General features: G+C 37.9%; 2 protein-coding genes and 1 non-coding gene across 15 annotated transcripts; 1 reads left to right on the plus strand and 2 right to left on the minus strand.

Annotated features, from left to right (window-relative positions):
* Positions 1-239: 239 nt before the first annotated feature.
* Positions 240-6,727, minus strand: LOC116922039 (beta-1,3-galactosyltransferase 5). Of its 13 annotated transcripts, XM_045174857.1 has the most exons (17): positions 6,356-6,511; positions 6,215-6,289; positions 6,011-6,125; positions 5,706-5,922; positions 5,303-5,649; positions 4,426-5,234; positions 4,117-4,330; positions 3,667-4,048; positions 2,974-3,040; positions 2,841-2,911; positions 2,551-2,664; positions 2,243-2,430; positions 1,861-2,178; positions 1,726-1,796; positions 1,425-1,679; positions 1,151-1,339; positions 790-1,031 (listed from the first exon to the last, which is right to left on the minus strand). In XM_045174857.1, exons 6-8 carry the CDS (start codon positions 5,195-5,197, stop codon positions 3,871-3,873), a joined length of 1,164 nt encoding a protein of 387 aa, XP_045030792.1. In that variant the 5' UTR covers positions 5,198-5,234; positions 5,303-5,649; positions 5,706-5,922; positions 6,011-6,125; positions 6,215-6,289; positions 6,356-6,511; the 3' UTR covers positions 790-1,031; positions 1,151-1,339; positions 1,425-1,679; positions 1,726-1,796; positions 1,861-2,178; positions 2,243-2,430; positions 2,551-2,664; positions 2,841-2,911; positions 2,974-3,040; positions 3,667-3,870. The 13 variants fall into 13 exon arrangements, 9 of the variants coding, with proteins under 9 accessions (XP_045030792.1, XP_032784330.2, XP_045030815.1 ...); XM_032928439.2 differs by adding an exon at positions 6,600-6,727 and having other exon boundaries at positions 1,425-2,178; positions 6,356-6,484; XM_045174880.1 differs by having other exon boundaries at positions 1,425-2,178; positions 4,426-4,617; positions 4,771-5,234.
* LOC116922082 lies at positions 6,649-7,928 on the minus strand. Its single transcript, XR_006647863.1, has 2 exons — positions 7,819-7,928; positions 6,649-7,743 (listed from the first exon to the last, which is right to left on the minus strand). It is a non-coding gene; the product is annotated as an uncharacterized LOC116922082 (transcript).
* A 1,463-nt stretch (positions 7,929-9,391) lies between these two features.
* Positions 9,392-11,888, plus strand: LOC123466382. Its single transcript, XM_045174887.1, has 2 exons — positions 9,392-10,621; positions 10,683-11,888. The coding sequence occupies exon 2, from the start codon at positions 10,733-10,735 to the stop codon at positions 11,846-11,848; it is 1,116 nt and encodes a 371-aa protein (XP_045030822.1). The 5' UTR covers positions 9,392-10,621; positions 10,683-10,732; the 3' UTR covers positions 11,849-11,888.
* Positions 11,889-12,072: the final 184 nt, after the last annotated feature.

The raw sequence follows: 12,072 nt of genomic DNA on the forward strand, positions 1-12,072 counted from the left end.
GTTAATCGCTCACGTAAAAACTTGTCCGAAACCTTCCATCCTTTTCCGGCTTCTCTTAGCCACGCCCCGGGTAATCTCCCCGGGGATTCAGTTCATTCAGTCATCTCACAGAATATATGTGAGATGTCAAACAATAAAAATGTTATTACAAAAAAAAGTTTATATTTGTACTTATTTGGTTTTCGACTTGGTTATCTGATAGTTACAGTAGTATTGCTCTGTGTTTGAAAATTATCTAACACGGTTCGAAATGCTTCCACACATGACAAATTTGCTTACATTATTTCGATTTATTTTTTAAGTTATCTTTAGTTGGGAATCGAACCCTAAACCTTTAGCATTCCAAGCTGATGCTCTACCACGTAGCCATGAACTACGTTAAAATATGAACTGTATCTCGATGTCATCTACAGACAACATATGGACAATTTTAACAATCAGGTAAAAATATTACAAGTTGTTTGAAGAAAGACTACTTCTCTGATTAATCCCTTATCGGGAATGGAACCTTGAACTTTCACCGCATGGCACTGGTGCTCTACCACGGAGCCATGCATTACATATAATCATGAAATGTAACTCGATGTCATCTGGAGGAAACTATGACACTTGTAACAAGTATGCAAAAGTATTTCATAGTAGATGAATAACTATTATTTCTTTAATTTATACCTTGTCGAGTATTGAACCTAAGACGTTCAGCATACGACGCTGATGCTCTACCAGGAAGCCATGAATTACGTTTAGACATGAACTGTATCTCGATGTCATCTGGAGGCAATACTTGGATACTTGTAACCATCATGTAAATATATTTCAAGTTAGATGAAAAAATATTATTTCTTTACACACGCGAATGGTAACAATTACATCTGCAGATGCTTAAGAATATTAGCTTACTCATGTCGGAATTGAATCCAAAAACACAAGATTAAAGATTTCAAAGTTCTAAAAGGGAAAATTATATCACAAAGGTGTATGACAAATAAATATACTATTTGTAATCCCATGGTTGAATGACAATTTTGCACCTGAAAGGAAAAAAAAATAATAATAATAACACTAAATTAAGACTTGGATTCACAAAAAAATGAACAGTACTTGAATTCAAAAGTAGGTTTTAAATCAAAGGATTTTAGCTGTTACTGACCTTCCTTCAGTGTCCGAATCACTGATGCATTTAGTTCCATTAGGATGATCTCCATCAAAGATCGTGTAATTTAGTAGGCTGAAATAACTTGCAGTTTTACGCAGTGATAATAGCTTAATGGAAAAGTGGAACTCAGGAAGCTGACTGTTTTCAGACCTGCAGCTTCAATAGCTGAGAACAAGGGAAATCCTGTTCGATACAAAAGACAAAGTTTTTGTTGGGCTACATCTCAACATATACATAAAACGGAGACGAGGAAATGCAGATAACCTACCATGATTTTCTAATGAAGAATCCAATAAAAACAACACAGTTAAGAAACATTTTGAAGACACTACAAACAGTCAAACACCGATTTTCTCGTTACAGGTGATCAATCATGTATGAGCACAGCAGCGTCATCTAGTTTTCCTACCTGTAAGCCATGCTGTAACCCAAATTTTAAAAAATAAAATAAAACTATTAATTGGAGCATAAGTCTTGCTCGTAAGTGCAAGTAACTTCACTGCTTTCAGACTATTATTTTGACCTTTTTGCGCAATACAAAAGAAAATTAAATTATAGTATCAGAATACCGTTTAACATTTCGTAGCCGTCGAAAAGCAACTACTACTGTATATAGCGGCAAAAATAGGGGAAAAAAGCGCTACACCGAAGCACACACCATAAAATTACTTAAAATTATTAGGATATTACAGCTTATTTTTTACTTTTTGCAGACTGCCATGAAAAAATTCCGGAAGTAGCCAACATCTCCGGAAATAGTGATCCCATAACAAAACGAGTAGGATTTTAGCGATCCTTATCAAATTTGCGGTTGAAATGACGTGTTTTTAGCCAAAAGTCGGATTTGATCAAAATCGCAATTTTTCATGAACTATACTACTGTCGACTGCCACTGCAACAGCCCCTTCGATTGAATTAATTTGAGAGGGGGGGCTGGTGTCGTATGATACTACGACACTGGCCAATGCACGTGCCCTGCAATCCACAGATGTCGAACAAGAAGTTATGTAACATTTTTCGTCCTGTAATTTTACATCAGCCAGTAAGATCAACGTTTCGCACTCAGTGTAAAGGAAACCAACATACCATTTTCAGTCAAATCATGGAACTGAACTTCAAGCAGCAATAGCGGAAATAATATGGCGCGAATATTTTGCGACCCAACGCAACCCTTCTGCAATCTTGTCTACCCTCTCACCATGGGTAGTAAACAGTAATACCATTTGCCGATTCTCCAAGCGAACATTTCTTCTCTCCACCTTAACAGAAAAAAACTAAATAAAATAAGATAAAAACCTAATTATTTTCTGACATACTTGTTATTTCTGACATGTTAAATATTGCTGTGAAATAATTTGCATTGTAAAAATTTGATATAAAACAGAATTGGTTACCTAATTCCTTGTTGAGTAATTACATGCATAACAAATTCCCGGCACTGAAAGACCGCAAGTAACGATTGCTTGGACGTATAATGGGGCATCCGCTGGGTAGACTTGATTTGGGATCTGTTCAAAAGTAATATAAAATTTTCTGAACATATTTAATATTTGGCTATATGTATACACTTCCATGTTTTCAAAAATTTAGTGTAGCAATAACTTTAAGCAAAAAAGCCAACAAAAATTGTCTGATTTGTTTTTAGTTTCAATATTTATCTCCTGATATTATAATTGCTTCATACCCTTGTTGAAGCAAAGGGCAGCTGGGATTGCGAGGGCTAGAATATCAGATTCCACACATTGGACTCTGACTCTGCAAATAATAACCTAAAATTTAAATTTCTTAATTAATAAATTTTTTGGATTGTCTATTACACATGACTTTGTGGAGAGGTGTCTGCCTGGGAAGCTGAAGAATGTGGAATTGATTTCCACTTGTGATCTAAAGAATATGTTATATTTCATTTTACAAGTTTACCATTTGTTTTACAAAGTTATAAATGAAACTATCTTCATTTCACATTTCATCCTCATGCATATGTAAAATCCAAATGTAAACGAAAAATATTGTTGGTAGGTTATTGCTCACAACCTTGTTTACATGAATTCATTGCACAGATCAGTATGAAGAGCATAACATTCCAGAACTTCAAATTAGAATGTTATCTCAGGGTCTGATGTAATGTAGCACACTACTGTTGATAGGGACTGTATCTGAGGACATGAAAACATTGTATGAAAGCGAAGAAAAACAGAAAAAACAATGTGCAAATGTACTGTACCACTCAAATGCTGTTTAGTAATAATTCGCTTTCTAGCAATAGGCCTATAGTGTTGTATAAATAAGTAAATAACGAGAAAAACAGACGTCCTTCAGGTCGGCACAAAGAAGTCAAGAATTTCAGTGTAGTTACCAAAATATTGTTTGTTTAAAATCAAATCCTTCTACAATAATATCCTACTTCACGTACAAGCTCCCCTGCGCGAGTTGGAATTAGAAATACATTTTCTCTCCCATTCAGACACCCACCACCGCCTGAATAATACTGAATAACCGAATAACTGTACCTGTAAAATAAGTAAATAACGTCGTCGTTTACAGTCTACACTTTTTACAGCAATGCCAGAATGCCTTTCGTTAAATATGGCAAAAATATTCCACTTCTTAATAATGGCATTGCTGTAAAGTTGTTTCGAAAATCGAAACTTTTGTTGAAAACATTTATTGGTTTGAATTTTTACATGCGCATTCATGCAAGCAAATGTTTTTCTTTAAGGAAAAGTAGAATAATTGCTTCTGAAATGGAATTTGACCGAAGCAGTGACATTGTCGGAAGTACCGCGGTAAAGATCATCGACTTTTTTGTAGGGCAGCGAGGACATCCAGTCGTTCCAAGCTAGATAGTTCCTTGCCTCGTATTCACTGTACAGTGATCCAAGTGCTAACATACTACAGGTCGGACACGATGTAACAGGAATTTTTGGCCAAATTCGTGCTAAAGCCAGTATAATATTTACCTTGTCGGACCCGAAGAAAACAAAGTCTTGATCCCGACTTTTTCAGGGCAGATTCCGGTTAAATAGACATCTTCGAATGGAATCATGGGAGTCGTTTGAATAGCAGCTAATAATGGAAGAACTGTACTTCCGTGCAATAAATAGACGGGGCCATTTATGTAATTGGGATATGATGACCACGGCCAAGCGTCCAATGTGATTTTGTGTTGTCCCTCTGATACATATAACATTTATTAGGAAAAGTTTTCCAAAACAAAATGGATTACTGATAAAGAACTGTTTCAGAAAAAGGTTGAATATAAATCATACCTCTCATGGGACCCCAGTTGTTAAATGCAAGTATTCCAACATGATGACTGCAACCGAAAATTGTCAAATTGCCTGACAGATGATAGGATTGGACAATATTTGCAAGATTGTATACGTTGACGCAGATGTCATCATCAGCTTTCAACAAAAAACCAACTCCGGGGCAATTGGCGTTTACCCAATTCAACAACCCTGCCATTTTAGAAGGTAAATTTCTGTAAAAGTCCAAAATGTCTACCTGAAGGATATCTCCATGAAGCATGCTTTCCCCTCGAATTTTGCTCTGCAACAAACTGTCGTTTGTCATCCCTAAAACAAAGACAAAACGAGCCATGCTCAGCAAACCTTTTCCAACGACAATGGTGACGTGGTTTTTCCATGTTTTACGGATTTTTTCCCTATTCAGAACATTTTCTGTTGCCGAAATGACAGCTATGAATACACTGCGACTAGTTGGGCTCCTTCTACACGAAGAAACGGTGATGGGGTATTTGAAAGACGTGACGTCGTTGATGACTGGGCCCAGTTTAGGAATGAGTGGTTTTACATTCACTAATGGCAGCATCCCTAAGCGAGCCATTTCGTAGTGCGTATACTTTTCCACTCCTGGATATGGATTATCAAGCAAATATGGAGCTGCGTAACTGTAAAGTACTTTCCTTTCTTCATTAAGGACATGAATAATATCATTCGTATGATTTTTCAGTTGTGAATCAGCTGTTATCCAGAGCGTAAGAAGAATCCCTAGCATCACCTGGACATTCCGCATCATTTTCTGCCAATAATTGTGGCGGAGGTTTACCGAGAACCTGTTTACAATTTGAATTACGACTAAGTAAGAGGTAAAGTAATACAGAGCATAAATAAGTATATATACCTTGTTGCAGTTAAAACACTTGATTGAATACTTGCTTGCACTTCAAAAGCAAATAACTTTGGCCCAACCAAGTAGTTCAGAGCTTGGAGGAAGGGATACAGCTCGCTCAAACTGTTCGAGGTGGAATCTTGATTACGTTGGGTTTCCAGAATTCATTGCCTTTTTTTAAAGAAAGCTCTTCTTCAAACTGTGGCCATTTCGGACGAACGTGCTGTTCCTGATTGCAATCACGTCTTGCAGTGCTTTTGTTTCTTCTTAGTTGGCTGAAGTTTGATTCCGCAGTGTAGGAAACTTCATTTACGAACATTTAGCTCAGGTTTCCCGATTTGCAACTGGACTCATGACATCTGATAAATAGCTATTTGAGTGGAGACACGTAAAGCAGTTTAAAATGTTGCATTACTTGTGTTATTCTTCGGAGAACTGACCAATACCTCTTCTTTGGAGCTGGGGATTTTGTCTCAATATCGTCCGAGTGACTGACAACAGGTACACTATTCTTGCGACACTTTAATATTTTCGCTCTATTGGTAATTTGATGGTCTTCATAAGAAGTTTTCAAGGAGGCGGCCCGCCGTGACCTTTTGTAAAACAAACATCAACGCTCCTAGAAGCTAAAACTATAGAAAAAATAGCCATTAGACAAATGCACTTTGCAACACTTCTGAAAGAGGTGGTTAAAGTAAGTTTCTACAGAATGTTCCTCACCGTAATTTTAAAAAGTGAGACGACGCATGGAATTTGTGACTGTAATCGTCCCTAAGAATCATCGGCGGCATCTGTGCAATTTTAGCAGGACTCGCAACCAGTACATCTTTGACTCCTTATTAAGTAAAACAAGGGCAAACAGAAATCCTGATGAAGGAAGAGGAAGGCAAAGATAACCACTACTAGTAAACGGAACACCCTAACCTCGGCGTAAAACCAGTTCTTTTCCATCAACTGCATGGTGTTATCTGGTCAAGCGCCATTCGCGTCCAGCTGCAACTGATGGAAGAAAAACAGAAGCCGTGATTAAAGTTTATTGCAAGTTTTAAGTTAGACGCGACCGACCTGAATCTATTAGCGAGGGCAACGTATATAGCAGCACACGTCGGACGGACAGTCATCGCAGCTGGACTAAGGCGGCCGTTGATTTGGATCAAGAGGTACCCCACCACCAAATTCAATTTTCTAGAATTGCTAGAATAAGCACAAAAAACAAATACGATTACATGTCAACAGTTGATAACAAACGACGAATAGATGAATAAACGCGTGACAAAATGCATAGAATGTTGTTAAGCACCGACATTACCTTGCTTTACATAACGCAATTGCGCAAATCAAATAAAACCATGAAGACGTACGAAACAATGTATCTATATTTGCGTCACGAGAAGGTACAACAGTAAAAATTTGTAATATTTTCTATTTAAAAAAATTCCAGAAAAAAAAATGTTTGCCAAAATGCGATTTAAATTCTGAGTGCAGTAGAAGGCAACAGCTTGACGTCCAATGTTGATCGGACAAGTGCGTCTTCAACTGAATCTTCCTGCGAGGCAAAGTCCAATACACTATCCGTCGTATGTTCTTCGGAAGAGTGGTCCACAGTTGAAGCCAGAAGGTTGACATCGCGTTTCACTAACTTTTCCTCCGAGCTCAAATTCTCAACTGTTCGGTTGTCAAGGAGCGTTGCTTCTGTTGTATCTTCTTCAGACGAGTGATCAACTTTGACCGCTACTAAGTGAATATCCCTTTTACCTAACCTGTTGTGTTCCAAGCTGACATCATCACGCTCGCCCGATTGGCTACCAACGATTGCTGATTCCGTTGTATCTTCTTCTGATGAGAGGTCAACTGTTGCCTGGAGGACGTCTCGTTTCAGGACCCTTTTTTCATCCGAGTGTTCATCAGAACGGCTGTCAAGAAGCTGGCTGTCCGTCGTGTCTTCTTCTGAAGAATCAATTCGTCCTAGAATTGTCTTGGCTATTTGATGAACACTTCGTTTCTTGATTCTCTTCTCTTCGGATTCGATACCGTCGTGTTCATCGGACTGGTCGGCTGCTTCAGTTGTCGCGTCATCTTCAACGGAATGGTCGACAGTCGCTGCCTTGATATCCCTCTTAACAACCTTGACCAAAATCACATCATCGTCATGTTCATCCGACTGGCTGTCGAAAGGAGTTTCTGTTGTTGTGTCCTCTTCAGACGAATGGTCGATGGCGGTCAGAAAGCGGGCGTCTCGTTTAACTGTTTTAATTTCTTCGGAATCGTGATGATCATCGTTTTCGTCAGATTGGGCGATACTTGTTTCGGGTTGAATTGTACTGACCTTCGTTGCTATCGTCGTTGTGTTCGAGAGAGTCTACATCGTTGACGGGAGCTGGGGCATTCACACGGTTATGGTTGAAAGAGTCAGCTCTCTGTAAATTAGTCAAGAGCACTAATGCCCCAAGAATCTAGAATAACAAGAAAAATTTACAATTAGAATAACTGAGAAAATAGTATTTAAAAAAATCAGTTCTAGAAGTTACCATGATAAAACCAAGACGACACATGGTAATTGTGACTGTAGTAGTCGCTTTGAAAATCGCTGTAAGAATAGTCCTTCTCTTCAGACTGTCCTGTATTTATATGCCACAGTCTACTGTTACACAAATCGCGGAAAACTTTAAAAAATTTCATCACCTTGAAATTTTTATTAAAACTGAGAGCTACTGTGCTGGTTCTACGCTAGGACCCGATAGGAAGGAAGCTGGCCGAGGCATCAAGCATGACCTTCAATGCCCTCAAAAACAAAAAAAGCAAACGGGTTTCACAGATGCGAACAGCATTACATTTCCGTTTTGAAGGGAAGACCTGATTGTCTTGCCTCTTTGCTAGCTTTACTACTGCCTTGTTATGGAACAAGAGAAGGCCATTGTTTGAAATGTCAACGTGTTAACGAAGTAAGACCTTAACGAAATCAATGACATCAAAAACTGGTTGCAATTACAAACCTGGAATTAGTCATTCTTTTATACAGCTGTCATTGAAATTGAGGGCAAATTCATGATTCTACTGGAAAAACAAGTGCAAACTAGTCGCAAATATCATGGACCTTGGCACAAAAGCAGTAATCATTACCAAAAAATTAATAAGTAAAATCATGCCAGGCGTGGCTGTTTCAAATTAAATAAAAAACCAACCATGTCAATGCAAAGACGTAAAAAAAAAAAAGATGAATTATGTAAGTATTCTATCAAGCCAGAAGGTTACATCACTTGCAAAAACAAATTAGGGCATTAGAAACAACTTTCATGACGCAGAAAAAGCCCTTATGCGGCGATAGAGAATCGAATAAAGTGGCTGATGCTCCAGTATAGTCAAATGTAAGAGCGCAATTGTTTCAAAATGCAAAATGGCCTTTAAAGACAAAGAACTGTTTAGTCAAAAGAAATGACAGTATTCATTAATCAATTAAACATTTCCATTTTACCACCCAAATAATAAACCCTCCTTTTTCGTGAGCTAAATTGCCAAGGACTTTCACGTTTGTACAAGGAAAGCAAGAAACAAACATACGTCGATTCTTTCGCTTACAGATTTCACATTCGTACATTTAGGAAATCCCTTTTCCATTATCGAATAAATTAATTATTCATCAAGCAATATCAAACGCAAGAAAAAATGTACGCATGGTTACGAAGAACTGGAAATAATTAATGCAATTCAGGCGAAGGGCGTGATGGTGAAAGATCCCTTCAACGCAATCCAAACAAGTCTACCGAATTCAGCGTTACTTCTTCAACCAAAGACATGACAAGACCTTCAGCTTGGATATGGCTTGCTAATCTAGTTTTAACTCATGCAGTCAGCCATCAGTGTTTGCTGTACAACCGATGAAATGAAAAGACAAAAAAGATAGCTTCCGATATCAAGATGAAACGAGATATGTTTTGAACGTCAAAGTTATGCAACGGGATAAGTCTTTTTCGGCATGACGGGACAAAAGTAAACGCATGAACGATAGCCGCAGAAAAAATAAATTTTTATAGCCCACTTAACCAGGGCTTATGAATTGGTTGTAGCAGAAAAAAAAAAAAAAAAAAACTGGAACAAGAACTTGTAACGGAAAAAGAAAAACAAGTAACGAGTTGTGCTACTCAAGGTCCCACAGCCCACAAGTCCTTGGAGAAAGAACATACATTCTTTCAGCTATGTTTTTCGAGGGTTTACGTACTTTTCCCTATACATAGGGGGAAATAATTAAAGAAATTGGACTTACCTTCCTTGTACTATCCAGCTCGAAATCACTCGAACGACATCAGTTACCACTGAACTGCAGATAAAAACAACACCTTTTCGAGATGCAGTCACGTCCAACTGTCGGAAACGTTTGCTGGACGGTTCCGTCTATATGAGGTAACTAAACAAACGATTGCATTACAGTTAAGTTAGCCAAGACGATGAATTATGTTTCGTACCTGAATATGCACATCAAGCATTATTATCAACGTTTGGCAAACATTTCAACGAGTCCTGATTTTTGTGTTTGATAAATAATTTTTCAATCGACTAACAGAATTGTGATTTGGTACAACTGCATTTATGCAGTGTTAAAAAAAATATTAGATGGATGGCCAATAAAATAAAAACTATTAAATCGTTGCAATGCAGTCTGCTTCGGCTTAGCAACAAACGGAGAGGTAGAAATAAACCAATTAGCCTACGTTCAAGACTCAAAATAGCTTGGTGCATAGGAAAACTGTGCTATAGCCATCAATTTCAATAAATAATTTGATAGTCATCAAAATTCGACACTCATCAATATGTAGTCTCTTGCAGATCCCTGTCTATTTCCTATTTGTTCGTCCTAGTGACCTGTATTCCAATTCATGCCCGCCAAAAATAAGGTCAACGAGAAACTATTACCTGCGGATATTATATGTAAATTCTTCATTCGTTCTCTTAACTAAGGCTGTGAGACAAATCCAACTTTCAATGTTTGGCCTACCTTTGGGGCACTACCATTGAATGCATGCAATTGCAAATGCAGAAGCTGAAATATCGGGTTTCGAAAGTAACCAGTTTTTACTACAACACTCGGGTTTTGAAATTTAAGTTAACACATTTCTTAAGTTGCATGTCAAGAAATTCAATCGTAGTATTGGTTAAATGACACCTGCTGGTCTGATGAATCAGTGATTAGTTGACGTGCTAAGTCAAACGCCGATGGAAGTGGCTTTTCGGGCTTTGCAAACGCTTTTATACTTTGGCATACAATTGTTAAATTTTTAATTGCTTCCCACACAACCATTGACGTTAATAGGAGGAAACGAAAAAACGAAAAATAAGGTAAGGACAAATTCATTACGTAAATGCAAATAAAAGAATTTGATTTTACAATTTAATGCAGAAAAAAACCTGCTTCAAAAGTTTTACTATAGGATTGAGAAGGACATTACGATGAGGCTAGTGATAATCGTAACGTTACTGACAACAGTTAACTCAGAAAAAGGAACGGAAAATGACGTTGCGACAGACTTCAACTCCGAGAAGTCTACCAATTGCATGTCGTATCGGTACATTCCATGCCATAAAAGTGTGAACAGAACCACTTTTCTCGAAGATGAGCAAACAGGGAAATTACTTAAGCCACTCGCAAACGAAAGTGTTTCGCTCTGTGTTTCTTATCGATACATTAGATGTCGAAAGGGTTGGCAGAGTTACACGGTCATTTTGGAGGACGAAGAGGAACGACTTCGAAGAGAAAATGCAAATTATATCGAAAAGTTCAAAACATGTGAAAACGAAAAGAGCAACCACACTAGCCAGGCGGAGACAGCATCGAGTGGAACACTAGCACTAATCGAGCAGGTGAAACTATGTGAAACCGCAAAAGAAGAACTACTTAAGAAACTGAATGCGAGCGAACAAAATCAGCTATTTTTAACGAGAAAATTCACCGAAGCAAAGAAAAGAAATCTAACGATCGAGTCGGATCCACTAAGTAAAATCATAAATAATGAACGAAAGCTTTTGTACAGTTATATCGCCCCTTCGTTACTAAACAAACCTTATCCGGGAGTGGAACGTTTTACTCGTTACGAAGGTGCTAGAACAGGGAGGTTGCCATTGATGAACGTAGAACGGCTCATACCGGAATTCGGACAAGTTATCAACGATGTTACTTCTTTCAATTACCCACTGACAATCCCTCCGTGCGAGGATGTCGAACCCAACACTCGTAGCGTTTTCATCGCAGTGAATTCGATAGCTGATTACGTCAATGAACGAAACGAAATCCGCCAAACGTGGCCGAAAAATGTAAAAGTTGTACAAAACACGGGATTGCTGGGCATGATACGCTACGGCTTCTTCGTAGGATTGCCGGAAAGCAACGCGACACAAGCCCAAATTGAGAAAGAAAGTGAAACGTATGGAGATATGATTCAAGTTGACGTATCCGATTCCTACATCGATGCTATGAAAATGGCAGGCCTACACAGCGGCGGTAGAGTACTTATTTTACCCTATTTAAGTATGTACTGGGCACTGAACAGTACTTTGCAATTTAAGTAGGGATTTTTGGGTACTTAAATCAGGAAATTCCATACTTTTATTTGTTTTTACCACACTTATCACACGGGACATACTTAAATAAATAATAAATGCTTTTAGATAAGTGTTTAAAAGGATTAAAGTACTTTTAAATAATAAAGTGCGAAGTCAACGTACTTTTTTAAATTCCTATACTTATTTTTAAAAATAACTTTCAATTAAGTATTTTATGGGAAACAAGTGCT

This window comes from Daphnia magna, linkage group LG1, assembly GCF_020631705.1.
Source record: "Daphnia magna isolate NIES linkage group LG1, ASM2063170v1.1, whole genome shotgun sequence".
NCBI classification, from domain to species: domain Eukaryota; kingdom Metazoa; phylum Arthropoda; class Branchiopoda; order Diplostraca; family Daphniidae; genus Daphnia; species Daphnia magna.